Raw genomic sequence first — 15,558 nt, forward strand, 5'->3', positions numbered from 1 at the left:
ACGTTCATATAAAAAGTTATAAAAAATACGATTAGCACGTAATATATTTAATAGTTATTCTGATGTAAACATAATAAACAAATATTTTTTTATGTACTTATATGATTTGTTTATTTATCGCTTGGACCCGCTAGGCTATTTTAAATTTTAATCGAACCGAATAAATGGATTTTCCGCTCCATTTAAACAAGATTATTTTCATAATTTATACACAAAAATAACGAGCGAAGATCAATCGATTATTTTCGTGTACAGAATTTCACAAAAAAAGAAATAGATTATTTTCTGTGCGAGATTCTGGAGGTTAAAATAATAACTGTGTTAAAATATATTAATACTTCTACGTCTTAACCGGACTACCTTGTATAATTACGCTGAAGAACACCAGAAATTATCAGCTATAGTATAAGCGCGTGGCAGCAGTGCAGCACTATATCAACAAGATAGTCATACACAATAGATAGGTAAGTACCAAGCATTCAAAATTTATATGCAGTGGATGCCGCTTATAAGACTCGCTTATTATTAGACTCGAGATCATCTAGAATGGTCCGATTGTATCCAAATACGAAATACATTATAAAAAAATTCGATTATAAAACTCACCACATCATTTATAAGACTCAAACATCGTAAAAAGAAAAATGGTAGAAAATAAACATTTCTGGTTAAAATTTAGAAATAAATTGGTTTTCAAAAATGACATATTTCTTATCGTTAAGTTTTGATTCATGCTTTATAATATGTATATGTACAACAAATTTTGTCGCAATAAATAAAAATACAATATGAGTACGAGTAGTACCTATATTTCCGGAATATTAGAACATATAATTCGAATCAAACCAAAATTAATAAATTTTTTTCATAAATAATAAATATGTACATTCACAATTTTTTTTTTTTATTAATATATATGTAATAATTTTTATAATAAAATAATTTTAATTTTTTCATTCGTTTACTAATAAGTAATATGTTTATTATTATGTGTATTATAGTAGATTAAAAGAAAAGAAAAGTATGTAATTAAATAAAATTTATAAATATGTAATTAAAATTTTTGTTTTTTTTTTCCACTTTGCCCATAAGATTCATTCGGTTATAAGACTCGCTTTGGTTACTTGAATAACTATCCAGGAGGAGGGTAAGGGGTAATATATTTTTAATCATCTATCATCATACTAGTCACTATATTATATTTACCATATCAAATGCACATATTTTATAACAAAGTTATTTGTATTTATTTGTATCCAAATTCCAAGGTATTCACTTCAATGTCACGTAAAAATAAAATTTAATATTATATTTGTGTTCAATGTTATAATAGATATCAAGTATAAACTATAGTAAAATATTGTTATCACTGACCATAATCTCATTTCTATGTAGGTATACCAGAGATATATTTTAATTTAAATCTGATACATATTTCTCCAAATCTAACGTTGACGATTAATTGAGTAGGTGTCAATAATATATACATATCACTTTTATTTAAAGTTCTTCAAGTACTTGTACTACCTAAAACTTATAATAGCCATCAAATGTATAATCTTGTACACCTAAAACAAAAATATTCACAGAGTATAGATTACCGTGTTTATTCTGACTATCGTCTGGCGTCTACCACCCCTTGCAATCGCATATGGCATCTATACATGTAGTCAGTGATTCTTAACCTGCTGTGGGAGGGAGGTGAAGTGATACATTGCAGAAAAAGTCAAATCAATCATCATAAAGTAAATTTTGTTTTTAATTATTTATATTAACGGAGGAAAGCCCAAAAATTAATAATAGTCGGTTATCGTGTATCGCAAAACACTCGTAATCTCCGCCGGGTATACCTTTTATAACTTTATTTTTACCTATTAAAAACAGAAGAAAGTTTTATAAACATTTTAATTGAGTGAAATAAAAAAGGTCGGTATAAACAATGGCATATGTATAGTTTCAGTACTCAATAGTTTCCATCATGAACAATAATATTTAATTTTTGTGATTTTATCATTTCAATTTTCAGCAATGAAAAATGTAAAGTGGTACCTACTTAGATACGAATAAGTAATATTAAATATAAATATTTTTACGAGACAACCTGTTTTTTATTCTCAATAATTTATGACATTTGCTTATGCTATTTTAAAACGACTGTGAGTTATTTGTAGAACTAAGAAGTTCCTATATATTATATTGGTACTTCATGTGCGTGAAAACGTTTCGGAAATATACAATATGTGTTATTCGGTCGTAGTAATTTATACATTAAAATGATTTAAAATATATATGTATAACATTATACCTAATAGGTGCACGTTATAAGAGATACTTATTCAGTATTGTAACGGTCGCCGTTTAAATGAAGTACCAATATAGTAAGTCTATATTATGGGTGCATCGTGACACTATATACATACATATTGGCCACCCAGATATATATATACAGGCATAGGCGCCTATATATGTACGCGTGCATCATATAATATATTATATATAGTGCCTATGGGTCTATATGGGATGATAATAATTTGATGGGGAAAATGCACCGCATGATTTGGCCCAATAACGGAATAACGTGATATTTCGATTTGTTGGACGTTTACCGTCCGATTATTATTTACATATTTTTTTTCATTGTACTGCCGTCGTTCGGTGCGCGGCACATGTGCACACGTCGCTATTGTTATTTTAATACTATAATAGAATGTTTACTCAGAAACCTGTCCGGAATGAAATTATTAATGCACTTCAAACCGCATCCGTCGTCATCGTCGTTTGCCGAGGAAGAACCGCGTTTGCTTTTCCGTCTACTTGCCGCACATTATGTTTCCGTTTATTACATATAGGTACGCACGCGAAAGTAGCAGTAAACCAATATTATGTGTTTATTGATTAGGTACAGTTCGAATACACTATTACACGGAAGCATATATCCCCTGGCTCGGCCCAGCCGTCTTATATAGTATATAGGTATACTTTAATTTAAAAATATTTCGTATACCTATGTACATGGTTGATACTTAATTGTTATTGTGTATGCTCATTTGTATACATGTATATTATAATTGGGTTAACTATTTTAAAAAGATTACACTATTACAGTTAGCTATGTTCCAAACATACGAGTTTCATTAATATAACAATGAATAATCAACAATTAACAGTTACGGTTCAATGGTTTTTTTAAAAATACATTAATTGATACAAAAAAAAAAAACGCGAAAAATATGTTTGTGTTAATAACCATTATACATAGGCGCCGTGTATCTAGAATATCAGAATATCGTACATGGATATATTCACTAATGTATAGTAATATAATAATAAATTATGATATATAGGGTCTGTAAGAGTGTGTATAACAATATCATTATTTTTTGAAGACACAACTCGTTTTTGAAGAGTTTGATGTAGGCAATTGCATTGGCATTTTAATTAAAAGTAACAGCTGATGTTACTAGATGCTACAAGTGGTCTCACGACGAAGACGTAATTGTCTGTAATTATTTTGTTAGTTGTTGAGTTATAACAAAATTATGTAGAAAAAGGTTTCACGTGAAGAACAAAAAACAACTATGAGTAACAACGACACAGTATAGTTATTGATAAAAAACCAAACGAAAAATCATTTAACCGTAAAAATAGAACGTTTACTCTGAAATATTGTTTTTAATTTCTATTTTTTTGATGTTGCTATTTGCTAATTCAAAAAAAATAAGATTATCTTAAAAAGAATTATTTTCTTTGAATAACTGTTTTTCTTTATTATAATTTATAAATTATGTCGAAACTATAAGATTATAGGTAGTGAGGTAGTCTAAACTCTAAATACAACTTCACCTAAATAGTAAATAGTACATAATATTTAAGTGTTATTGTGACACCTTTAAATCTAAATATTAAGTTGATTTAAGCCAATAGACATAAAATTTCCTATTTTCCATATCTACCTATTTATAATTATCTCGGAATAAATTTTATTTATCAACATTTATTGGTACGGTGTTGAAGAAAAGAAGAGATCAAAGTTATAGGAAATATTTGTTTACAAAATTTGAACTAATATGTACTTATATATTTAAACTCGTACTGCACACTATAAATATATCTTATAAGTTATAATAATGTAGGTACCGTACTTCAACAAATAATAAAATAAGTGATACGTTTATTATTTATCATTTATCCAATATACATATTGTTATGATGCAGTAGTGTTTACCGAAAGGTGCATATTATGTACTTATATATAATATGAAGTCCTAATCGTTATATGTATAACCGTATATATATATATTATTAATATAGTATAATAATCGAACAAGGAGACATTATCTAGTTAAAAAGTTAGTTATTTTTTAATTAATTTAATAAAGTCTCAAAATCATAATTATATCGAAACAATTTTGTCCAACTTGGAACAAAATAATTGACACAATTGATATTAATAAAAATAATAAATAATAGTGTAAAGACTCGAACATTAAGCCACAGATAGGACAAATAACTTCACCACGAAAATATTATTTCATAAATCATATAGTAGATGCTAAATGCCTAAAATGAGTATGAAATAAAAAATTTAATGTAGAAGAGTAAAATTTAAATAGGTAAGTAAGTTAATATTTTTAATAAAACCAAGCACAATATGATGAATGTCTTAATGAAATAGTGGACATGCAGTTAATCAAGTAACACTAAAATAGCAAATACTATTACCATGGCACTAATTTGATCGCATGAAAAAAAATACATTTTTTTAATATTTAAGTACCTATTAACTATTCAATGAAATTTAATTTAATTACATAATTATCATCAGTAGTTATTTGTCAAATATTAGGACAGTTAAATTTATATTATAAATCGTTTCTTAAAGAAAACTTTATAGTTATACATATAGTAATTAATTGTCTATAGTTTATAAGCCAACCACAATAAATTATAAATTATGTGATTACCCATTTAGATAAATATATTACGATTCTGAGAATATGTTCTTATAGACGCTAATTTACATTTTTGATTTATTACATTTTCATATTTACTCAAATAATTTAGTATTTATGTAAAATATAATTAATAACGTTCTTTCATCCGATCATTCAAATCCTCAATTTTATTCTTCATAATTATTAATCAGTTATTGTTTTTTAATTTATTATCATCATAATTATACTATAATATTAATATAATATCAAAGATATGCGATCTAAATTTAGTTTATCCCCGCGTTTATATTAATCAAATAATGAAATAAAAATGTAGGCAATTTCCATTCTGAAGAATTCATTTCGTCCGAACAAAAACGTGAAATATGTTATGATGATAACATCAGCGAACTCGGTTTTGACGGTAATAAAACGTTTAGACGTGTCTTAGGTACGAAAAGTAGCTTTGAAAAATGAGTAAACAAGATTCTAAATTCTATAAAAAAAAAACACGCTTTTAAAATAATTATAAAATAACAAACTGGTATCCGAAATAACATTATTTTATTATTAGTTACCTACTACTTATTAATTATTATCAATTAATGATAATATCTATAGTTAACTATTCTAAGCACGTGTTTTATTATTAATTAATATTACAAAATATAGAGTTGTATAGCATTTATGATATAGCATACATTTACATTGATAAATAACGTATATTGAAAGCCGATTTGAATGTTAATATCAAATCTATCATATTTTTTAATGTAAAATTATTATTGAAGTTTACAAAAAAAACGTGACCGTGTATTTTTTAATTGCTGTTCATATACAAATAATTTGTGAGAGATCTTATATTAAATAGATTGATTATTTGGCGGAACCTAAACAATTTTATTAATATTTAAGAAAAATAATCTAAATATCTAAAAATAGCTTAAAATTCGTCTTAAAATAATTTGAAAATTTCATTGAATATAGAAAATGATAATTTAAGTAACAATAGAATGATTTAAGTTTCTACGAATAATATCAAAAATCTTAAAGTCGTATCATTATTTCACACGTGAATAATAATATATAATTAATAGCCAATATTGTCAAAAGACGTATCTTCATCAAACACCCATAAAACATTTGTGGAAATTCCACTTAACTTTAAAATTCTTGTATTCAAATATTATAAATAACATCGCGTTAAATTTTCAAACCTTAATTAGTATAAATAAAAAAAATATATGGTTTTATAACTATGAAATAATCTATAAATTTATGAGACCTTAACGAATTTTCTCAAAATTTTAACTTCAAATGCTCATACAAAATTAATGTAGATTTACACTCAATTTTTTTTAAAATTCTATTATTTGCAACTTATGAAGAACATTGTATTCATTTTCAAGTTTTTTAACTGATCGAAAATATTTTAAAGAAAAAAATTAAAATATGATTATAGAAATAATGATTAAAGTTTTTTTCTTTATCCAATTGACATTAAATACGAATCATTTTTCTAATTGTATTCTATTTAAATTATCATTCTAATATAATTATAGTGTATCAAACGTATACATGAATGTACTTACTATATTAGACCTATATATATATATATATATATACCCTAACCCTATTTTATACGTTTTTCAACGCATATAATATTGTGCACTGTACCAACACACTACACCTATTTCCTACAATAATGTCAGAATATATATTTAGATCATACATTTTTCAATTCATTATTTTAATTATTCAAATTTTTAGTAATAATTATTTTACGGTGTCCTTTTTATGTACTTTACACGTTGATGTGCAAGTATGTTATTTGTGTTTATATATATATAATATACATACTATATTAATAAAATGCATTACACTTATTTTTATTTATGTGTTACATGCGTTATAATATTATATTTTTTAGTATTACCACCTACTGGTTATAACTGTTATAAGGTATCTACTAATTATTACAACATAGTAATACACCTACACGTATACATTTGATTGTTTCAAACTATAGAATATAGTTGACTGGTTTACTTATGAACACACTTATACCGACTTCTTCATCGATGAAGATATTCAATCACATGTAGATTTCAACTTGTCCTTTTTTGCATAAAAAAAAAACACCTAATTATAGTAATACCGAAATAACAACGTATCGTAACTACTGGCATAAAAATCTTTGGAGATTGAGATTATTACGGTCATAAATTTTACCTCAGTGAAAAAAGTTCGTTTCATCAACAATTACTTAATTATTAAACTTAAACATTGAATATAGATTATAAATATGTCACGCGATTTTTGTGTAGACCCCTTGATAAGTAACTATAGGCCTATCAAAAATTAGATAACATATTGGAGTTCGTGTAATGTGGACAAGTCAAAAACATGAGGTGTATAAAACATAATTGCAAAATGTTTTAAAATGCTTTAATTTGAATTTGATTTTCATAATATACGTATTATTTACAATTTTGAATATTTTTGAAGTACTTAAATATTTTATACCAATTTCATATTGTATATTTGACATTTGTACATCAATGATGTGTCTTATCCCCATTCTCATATTGTGACTTGTTATATACCACGTTCGACTAAACATTTTAAAACCATAACTTACATCATTTAAACTAATGATATGATCACCATACAGTTTTAATTTTATAAAGAAATACTAACAGTCTTTTATTAATAAATTGTATCTTGCCGCGAAAAATGAAATTATAATGTCGCACTCGAGCCACAATTTGTACGGATCGCCGTAAGCCTATATTGTTTATTAATATATTATGTTTATAATGTATGTATTATACTTTATATAGGTTGCATGAATGGGCTATGCCCGAACGAGTCGTTAATGATAAATTAATAAAGAAATCATGGAGCTATGCGCGGACCTCGTGACTCGTGATATCTATACACGAATGTCCATCCGTTCTATTGTTCGGGGATGAATGCTTACAACGATAATAATAATATAAGACGACAGTTAAACGTGAGACAAGTGTAGAAAATATAGTCATTGGCCTGATTAAAGAATATCTGTATATAAGGTAAATATATATATACGTATATGAATGAAAGTCATTTTCTTAATGCATATAAATAATATAATATACCTAGTACATTAATAATATTTTGTTATACTCGCCGGCGACCCAGGGCACTCAAACAGTCAAGCCATTTAAGTCCAACGTGACGTGACCCCTGCGACATCACGTGGTACTGCGGTAGGTTATTTATTTTATAAGAATATTGTATACCTATAGGAATTATTATATCAATTGTATAAAGTTTAGTTTTACCATAGTTTACGACATTAAATTAAAATCATAAATTATATATAGTAGTCAACAGAAAATAGTATATAATATGCACAATATAGTGGTGGCAGCTATGGTCAGAGGTTAAAATATGTATTTTTTCGTAGTGTAAACCTATACGATTTATATTAAACACAATACCAAGAAGAATAAGAATCATTATATGATCTACTGCTTAGAGGTATATTAACAATTTAAATTGTTCTTTTGTTTTTCGTAAAAAAACTATAGAAACCGTGATAAGCATTTATCTTAAATTTGATTTTAACAATAATTTAATTAAGGCGCATGATTAAAACATAAAATTTAAAAAAAATATATGATTACGAATTTTTAATTTAAAATTATGAATACAATTTTAATTTCAAGTGCAGGTGATTTTTTTTAACTGTTTACTTCCTATTTCCTCTTAGGATTGCTCTTTTAAATTTTACACGTGGGTTATGAAGTACAAACGAATTTTATGGTGATTTCGATCTATAATTATAGATCTTGTGGCTCACGGCTCACAATATACCTATATCCTATGATATATAATATATAATACATAAATAATTTTGGAGCGATATACCAAGGCACCACGCGAAATATAATCATATATTCATACTGCGCGTTCGCATATTAAATCGGTATAACAACAAAAAATTTCGTTCGTGGGCACTCATTATATAATTTATTCAGTTACACGTTTTTTCCATTAAAACTTTAAACTAACCAGTGTTAGAAATGTCATCATCTGATGATACCTCACATACTGTTTGGTTTAATACTTTATAGCTAAACCTATAAATAGTATAAATATAGGTACCTATACAGTATTACAGTAACGTCATTTAAGGGGGGATTTGGCAAAAACAGAATTCTCTCTGTATAATTACAAAAATAGGTCAATTATTGATGATAAATTGATGGCCTAACTCACAAACTAAGCCTTTTTATAATTTATATTTTATAGATTAATTGGATATATAAATAAAGCGTTGCAGTATATAATAATATTTACATATTTCTACATTCAAATTTTAAAAATATACATAACATTTCTTAAAATTATATAGCTAACTTTGCCATTATCGGGCATAATGTGCTACTCGTGTACCTGCTCCGTTCCCTTTAAATACAGTCCAAATGACAAATTACCCATTACCTATATTCATATTGCAGGTCATCGTGTTTTCATATTATAATATAACTAATAACCTGTACAACTATTATAAATTAATCGTTGATTTTCGTCGTCCGGTTAGGTTAGGTTAGGATCTGACACGGTTGTCCGGTCGCTGAAAACTGTCGCGCCCATGATTACCTATTTTTTACGTTCCGTTATACGAGAACATTATTATAGGAAATTAGGGACGAATGACTACGACGGACCATCTTAACATGCATTATGCATAGCGCCCAAACGCGGTTGTCGTTTTATCAGCAAAACAAGTTTTTACACAAATTCTAATATTCTATACAATAATAATAATAATAATAATTAGTAATAATATTAAGTATATAATATTATAATAACGGGCAGCAGTAGGAAATATTCTTAGGTTTATTATTTACGCTCAGCTATATACTTACCGCAACCGGTGTCCAGTTATTAATATGTTTGTATATAAGTACGTATAGGTTGGTGCCGCCTATATAATATTATCATTTTATACGTCGTCGTTTCGATGTGGAGCCGTGTACGAGACAATGTCACAAACAGCAGCAGATCGTATAGCCCGTGTATAGGTATATATAACATAATAATTACGCAGATGTTACGCTATAATAACCACAATAACGGTAGGATAGTTTACCTACGGTTCGAAATCGTTAAACAAATTTGCATAAAATCCGGGTACATAAAAGAGATTGAGTAAATAATATAAACGCATCTTGTATGATTATAATATCATCATAAATATTATAGCAATAGCACATGAGATTCTACGGGTTTGATGGCGATATTATTATTACGGAAAACTCTATACGAGCGTTAAGGTTAACTACTGCAGAGGGCTCATTAGCTACGAGAAGGACGGTACTAAGCGACGTGTAAAAGTTTATGTATATATAGTTTCTTGAAATTACGCTCACTCGCATTCTGTGCACACGACGAGTAATTCAGATAATAATTTGTACATCACTATGAAAGAAAAAGTACCTTTTATTTAACTGGCGTCGCGTGTAAATTCTTATAACATTAATGTCAGAAAACGTAATTCCAAACGAAATTCACAAATTCAATAACGAGAAAAACATATAATAATCATGCTTAAAAACAAAAAACATGGTTTTATTTAATAGTTAATACGTGTTTCATAGTACCTACGAATTTTTTTCTTATACGCCTACCTATACCTATTTATAGGTACCATGTAAATGAATAATTGAAATTGTAGTAATTTTGATAATTTTCAATTGTCAAGATAAACGGTCAAATATAAATGGGTAATAATATTCCGTTTCATGACCGAAATTATTTTTAAGTGTAATAAATTAATACATTAATATAATAATAATCGTGAACGGTTCGTAGAATTATATATTCATAAATACTGTTAATATCTTAATTTAAGACTTACAATTAATTAACTTTTTCGAGCCTTTATTTATTTTCTTAAATTTAAAATCATATCGGTATCTTTGTAGCAATTTATTCTCACCATATTATATATACCTACATTTAACATTTATATAGTTTAATATAAAATACATAAATGCATTTTGTGGATACATTTATTTCTCATCAGTACGGGAATTCTGTCTGAATATTATTATTACTGATATCCGACACTTGGTGCGGCCGTCCGTGCAGCGAGTATTTATCATATTCAATTAAAATACAAAGTATTTGTATCATAAGTGTGCGCGGGTTTTATATGGAAGCATAACCAGTCTTAACGACTCGCAAATTGATAATAACTTTATAAGAACCATTAAACGGGGTGAACAAGTTGAACCTTAACTGAAGAAATCGTGACTATACAATATGATCTAATTACCGTTCTGAAGGAATATTTTTCACCTTCTTTTTCCGAGAGCTGAAAGGTAGGTTTATGTTATTTTGAAACAAAAATATTTGCGCTGTTTGATATAGGTAAAAAAATGTATATGTATATGTAGGTTTTGTGTATTTAATTGACCTACTTAAAGTCTTAAAATCAACTAATTTTCCAATTATGTATCAAATTGTATTTAAATACAATTGTTTGGTCAATTAATACAATTTTTATATATGAAAAAATATTTTAAGTTTTAATTTATATACGGGTTTTTTTTAAACTTAAAAGTTAGTCAAACTTGCCTATAGCTAGCCTTTCCATACTGCTTACTAAGAAATTTAAAATATAACAAACAATTAGTTTTTAAAAACAAAGCTAAGTTTATAATAGTTAATTATTTGGCGATATGAATGTATACTTTGGTCTTTGTCTGCATGATTAATCACGAAAACAACTTTAAATTTCCAATATGGCTGAGTTTAGACTAAAATTGAGTGAAAGAAATAACTTCGAATTTTTGCTTGTTAGTGCGACTAGTTCACCTAATTACTATTTGTGTACACCAAATTTAATTTTTCTTCGAATTATTGCAAGATTTTTCATGTATCGATCATTTACTTTGAATTACCTACCACGAGAGCATCGAATTATTGAAGATTTGAATTAACAAGAATTGAATATATAAAAAATTATTTATGTATAACATACAAGAGAATTATCAAAATAGATTGATTTTAAGGTTTAAGCTATAAATAATACGAAACTATTCACACATCATAATACGTCGGTGCTTGGTATTTTATGTCTTATAAATTAATAACAGTTGGTGAAATTATATGAATTATAAAATATAGGTATGCGGTTTATACTTGGAATAAATTAAGTTAAACCATTTGCCATAATAGAAAAATAAACTACTATCTAATTATTCTAATAGTAAAATAATTTATAAATAAATAATAAAATATCCTTAAAAATGTAAGTTTAAACGGCTTCCCTTTACAACTGTTATTCGAGTACAATAATGATTGATCAATGAATTAAGAAAAAAATCCATGAAGTCCACACAAGTCGTCTGCACACAATACCCATAATAACCTATATTAAGTAGGTATATACAGCAAAAGCAAGTTCCCGATTTTTATTTTTTTATGTTTTAAACATTGCAGATGTCTTTCATGAAATTACCAAAGGTACAAAATTATTTGTTTTTACTTAAATTAAAACCGCTAGATTATGCCCAAGTAATAATTATTCAGCTTCCCGGTAAAAAATATACATTACTTATGTAGTGCGCAAAAGCTACAATATGGTAATGTTATAGATGAAGAGTGAGTATATATTGTAATTTTTACAATATTATTTTTACGCCACGGTTACGTGCACATAATAATATTATAATGAGCCCTATGTCATTGTAATTAGCGTTTTTCAAAAATTATCTAAATAGATCGATAAAATGTAAAATTATATGTAAAAAATACATGTTATATATATCTTTATTTTTGACGGGTAATTATTTTATTTTAATTTTATTTTATCGTATCTCATTCACAAACTGTTGGACAATTAATTCCCTGTCCCTATGACATTGTGATATTACGATTAATATACACGTTCGCGCTTAACCGTATAATCCATATATATACTGATATACCCAAGTCCAGATTAAGCTTATTGAGAGCCCCATATGAATTGATAAAAATAATATTGTCTATGATTGTTGTTTTTTTTATATTCATAAATCATTAAAAATAAGCTATATAATTATTAATTTACTTTGTAAACTTTTTCTAAAACACATTTTTGTATCAGACGTTTGTATCAAATGATTTCTCATTTTACAATGAAAATAATTTTAAATCCTATCAAGAAGGCTATTTAGAGATATCGAGTATTTTATTTTCCAAATGTTAATTTTTTTTTTTTTAAATAAATAAATACAGTTTTTATTCATATGACATATTATAGAAGCCACTAAAAAAAGTTCACGTCTCATTGCGACTCGATCCCTTAATCCAGGCTTGGATTGACTTACTCGCCCGGACAGTAAAATACATAATAATATCCACCACAACGACAGTGTAATAATCTAATATAGGTATTTTAGGTATCCGATGACGTACCCGAGTTGGCGTTCTTCTGTGGCACCGCGGCGTACGACACGCAGGCGCCGGTCTCGTACGTGACGGCGGCGCATTGGTCGTCCGACCTGCAGGCGTCTATGCACTGCGGCAACGTGAACAGGGCCAACTGTTCGCGCATCGCGTGCTTGGCCGCCGGACTGGCCGCGTACCCGGTGAGCAGTTCGAAGCTGACGTCGCCGCCGTCGCACTTGAGCGCGGCGGCCGGGCGAGCGCGACCCGCCAACACGGCCGAGACGACCAGCAGCGACAGTGCCGCCGACAGCGGGGCGAGTCGCCGCGGGTGCAGCGGGTGCATGACGTCGCGATTAAAGTCGCGGTAGCAGCAGCAGCAGCAGTAGTTCTTTCCGGCGCGTTTGAGGGTGTCGACGCGATCGCCCGTTTACAGTATATAAACGTGTGTATTGCAAAACGATAATATTGTGTAGCGTGCGCCGTTTTGCGCGCCGCGAAATCGAATACTATTTAAGACGCGGTCGTGTCGTGTTTTGATGTTGTGATGCGACGTGGGTATAGCTCGCGGTGCGGCGTGCGCGTGATTGGGGTGTGGAGGTCGCGACGTCGGTGCCGCGGAGAGCCGAATGAGACTGACGCGTCGGAAGAGTCACGAGTGCGATCGACTGTGGTCCGCGGGCACGTGGTCGCGGCGGCGGCGGTTTCCGGGAGTCGAGAGCGGGAGAGAAGAACCGCTGGCAGGCGAGCCGCCTCCGCCGCCGCCGTCTCTCTTCTCTGCGCGACGATTATATATTATTATTATTATTATTCGTATTTCGCGTTTAATGTTATATATATTTATTTATTTTTATTATCATTATTATATTTAATATTACTATGCCAGTTGTCGAAATAATAGACGTGTTATTAGCTTCGCACAAACAAATAATAATAACGACTGCGTCGACACCTCGCTGCAGCCGCGGACCGCGGGAAACGCGAGCGAATGACCTAATAGAAACCCCGTTACTGCGAATCGTAAATAATAGGTAACAAATTATTTCATTTCCACTATTATCGCATTACCCATCTCACCTGTGAATATAACATAAATATACATATAGATTTACGAACAAATATTGTACGCGTATCGCGTATATAGGTGGGTAGGTATAAGTGTCGACGACATTAAAATATACAGTATCGCAGTGTCTCTCCGCCGTCTTCTCGTTCGAAATTAATGACCAAAACGTTATGTTTAGAGGTATATGCGATGTGTCCCTAATAAATATCGGGAAATACGTTTCAACGCCACTACGATGCCGCTGCGGCTATATGTACAGTTTCAATAATAGGTATACCGACATTTATCAGCACGAATATATACGATATTGGCCTCTCGGAAACATTAACGCCCGCGCACCGTACATGCAGACCAACGAATTTGAATCAAATATAATACATTATTAATATTATAAATTTATAATATAATATGTGACCAATGGTGAGATGATTGTCAAATTTTTCCCGTAACCTTTCCAATATATAGTAATGTTCAACTTCAACGATATTGGTAGGCACTCGTGGCTTACTTGCTATTAATCATTAACCCCCTCACCTACAAACCATTAAAATTTCTTAATACGTTAATTTATTACAGTTTATTTATTTATCTATATACAATATATAACATGCCAAGTATTTGGCAACAACAACAAACAAACTTTATTTAGTGACATTTTTAAAAATATTAATAATTATTCAATTCGTAATATATACATTTTTCCAAGATCATGCTATTCTTTTACGAACTTTTCTCCCGAAATTGGATTGCTATACAATATCAAAAAGAAATGTTAGAATAGACGTTTCTAAGTGAAAAAATTATCAAAATGTTTATTCATTTATTTATTTACTAATATAATATATGTTTAGTATATTATACCGTGGTAATAATGTAGGTAATACGATGTATTGGTAAGGTTGCCAATTTCCAAACGTCCCGGTTTTTAATGTACAGAGTTACGGTGTCCAGATTAAATGTGTAGGGATAGCCAAATGTCTCGGAATTAAACTTCAATAATTTATGTTTAAAATGTATCTTTTATTAAACATTTACAGCAGACAAATTGATTACTCGAATACACGATTGACTGCTGAAATCTTTTTTTAAATGATTTTCCCAACTTAGTGACGGTAGTATTATTTACGAATA

General features: G+C 29.0%; 1 protein-coding gene across 1 annotated transcript in view; it reads right to left on the reverse strand.

Moving 5' to 3' along the window:
- The window catches only part of LOC132924638 (uncharacterized), a 54,572-nt gene extending 40,560 nt beyond the window's left edge, over positions 1-14,012 (reverse strand). Inside the window, exon 1 of the mRNA XM_060989058.1 lies at positions 13,392-14,012. Coding sequence (XP_060845041.1) covers positions 13,392-13,707 — 316 coding nt within the window. The 5' untranslated portion in view covers positions 13,708-14,012. The remainder of the gene's footprint in view (positions 1-13,391) is intronic.
- Between the last annotated feature and the right edge of the window lie 1,546 nt (positions 14,013-15,558).

The sequence above is a fragment of the Rhopalosiphum padi genome, chromosome 3, assembly GCF_020882245.1.
Source record: "Rhopalosiphum padi isolate XX-2018 chromosome 3, ASM2088224v1, whole genome shotgun sequence".
Classification (NCBI taxonomy): domain Eukaryota; kingdom Metazoa; phylum Arthropoda; class Insecta; order Hemiptera; family Aphididae; genus Rhopalosiphum; species Rhopalosiphum padi.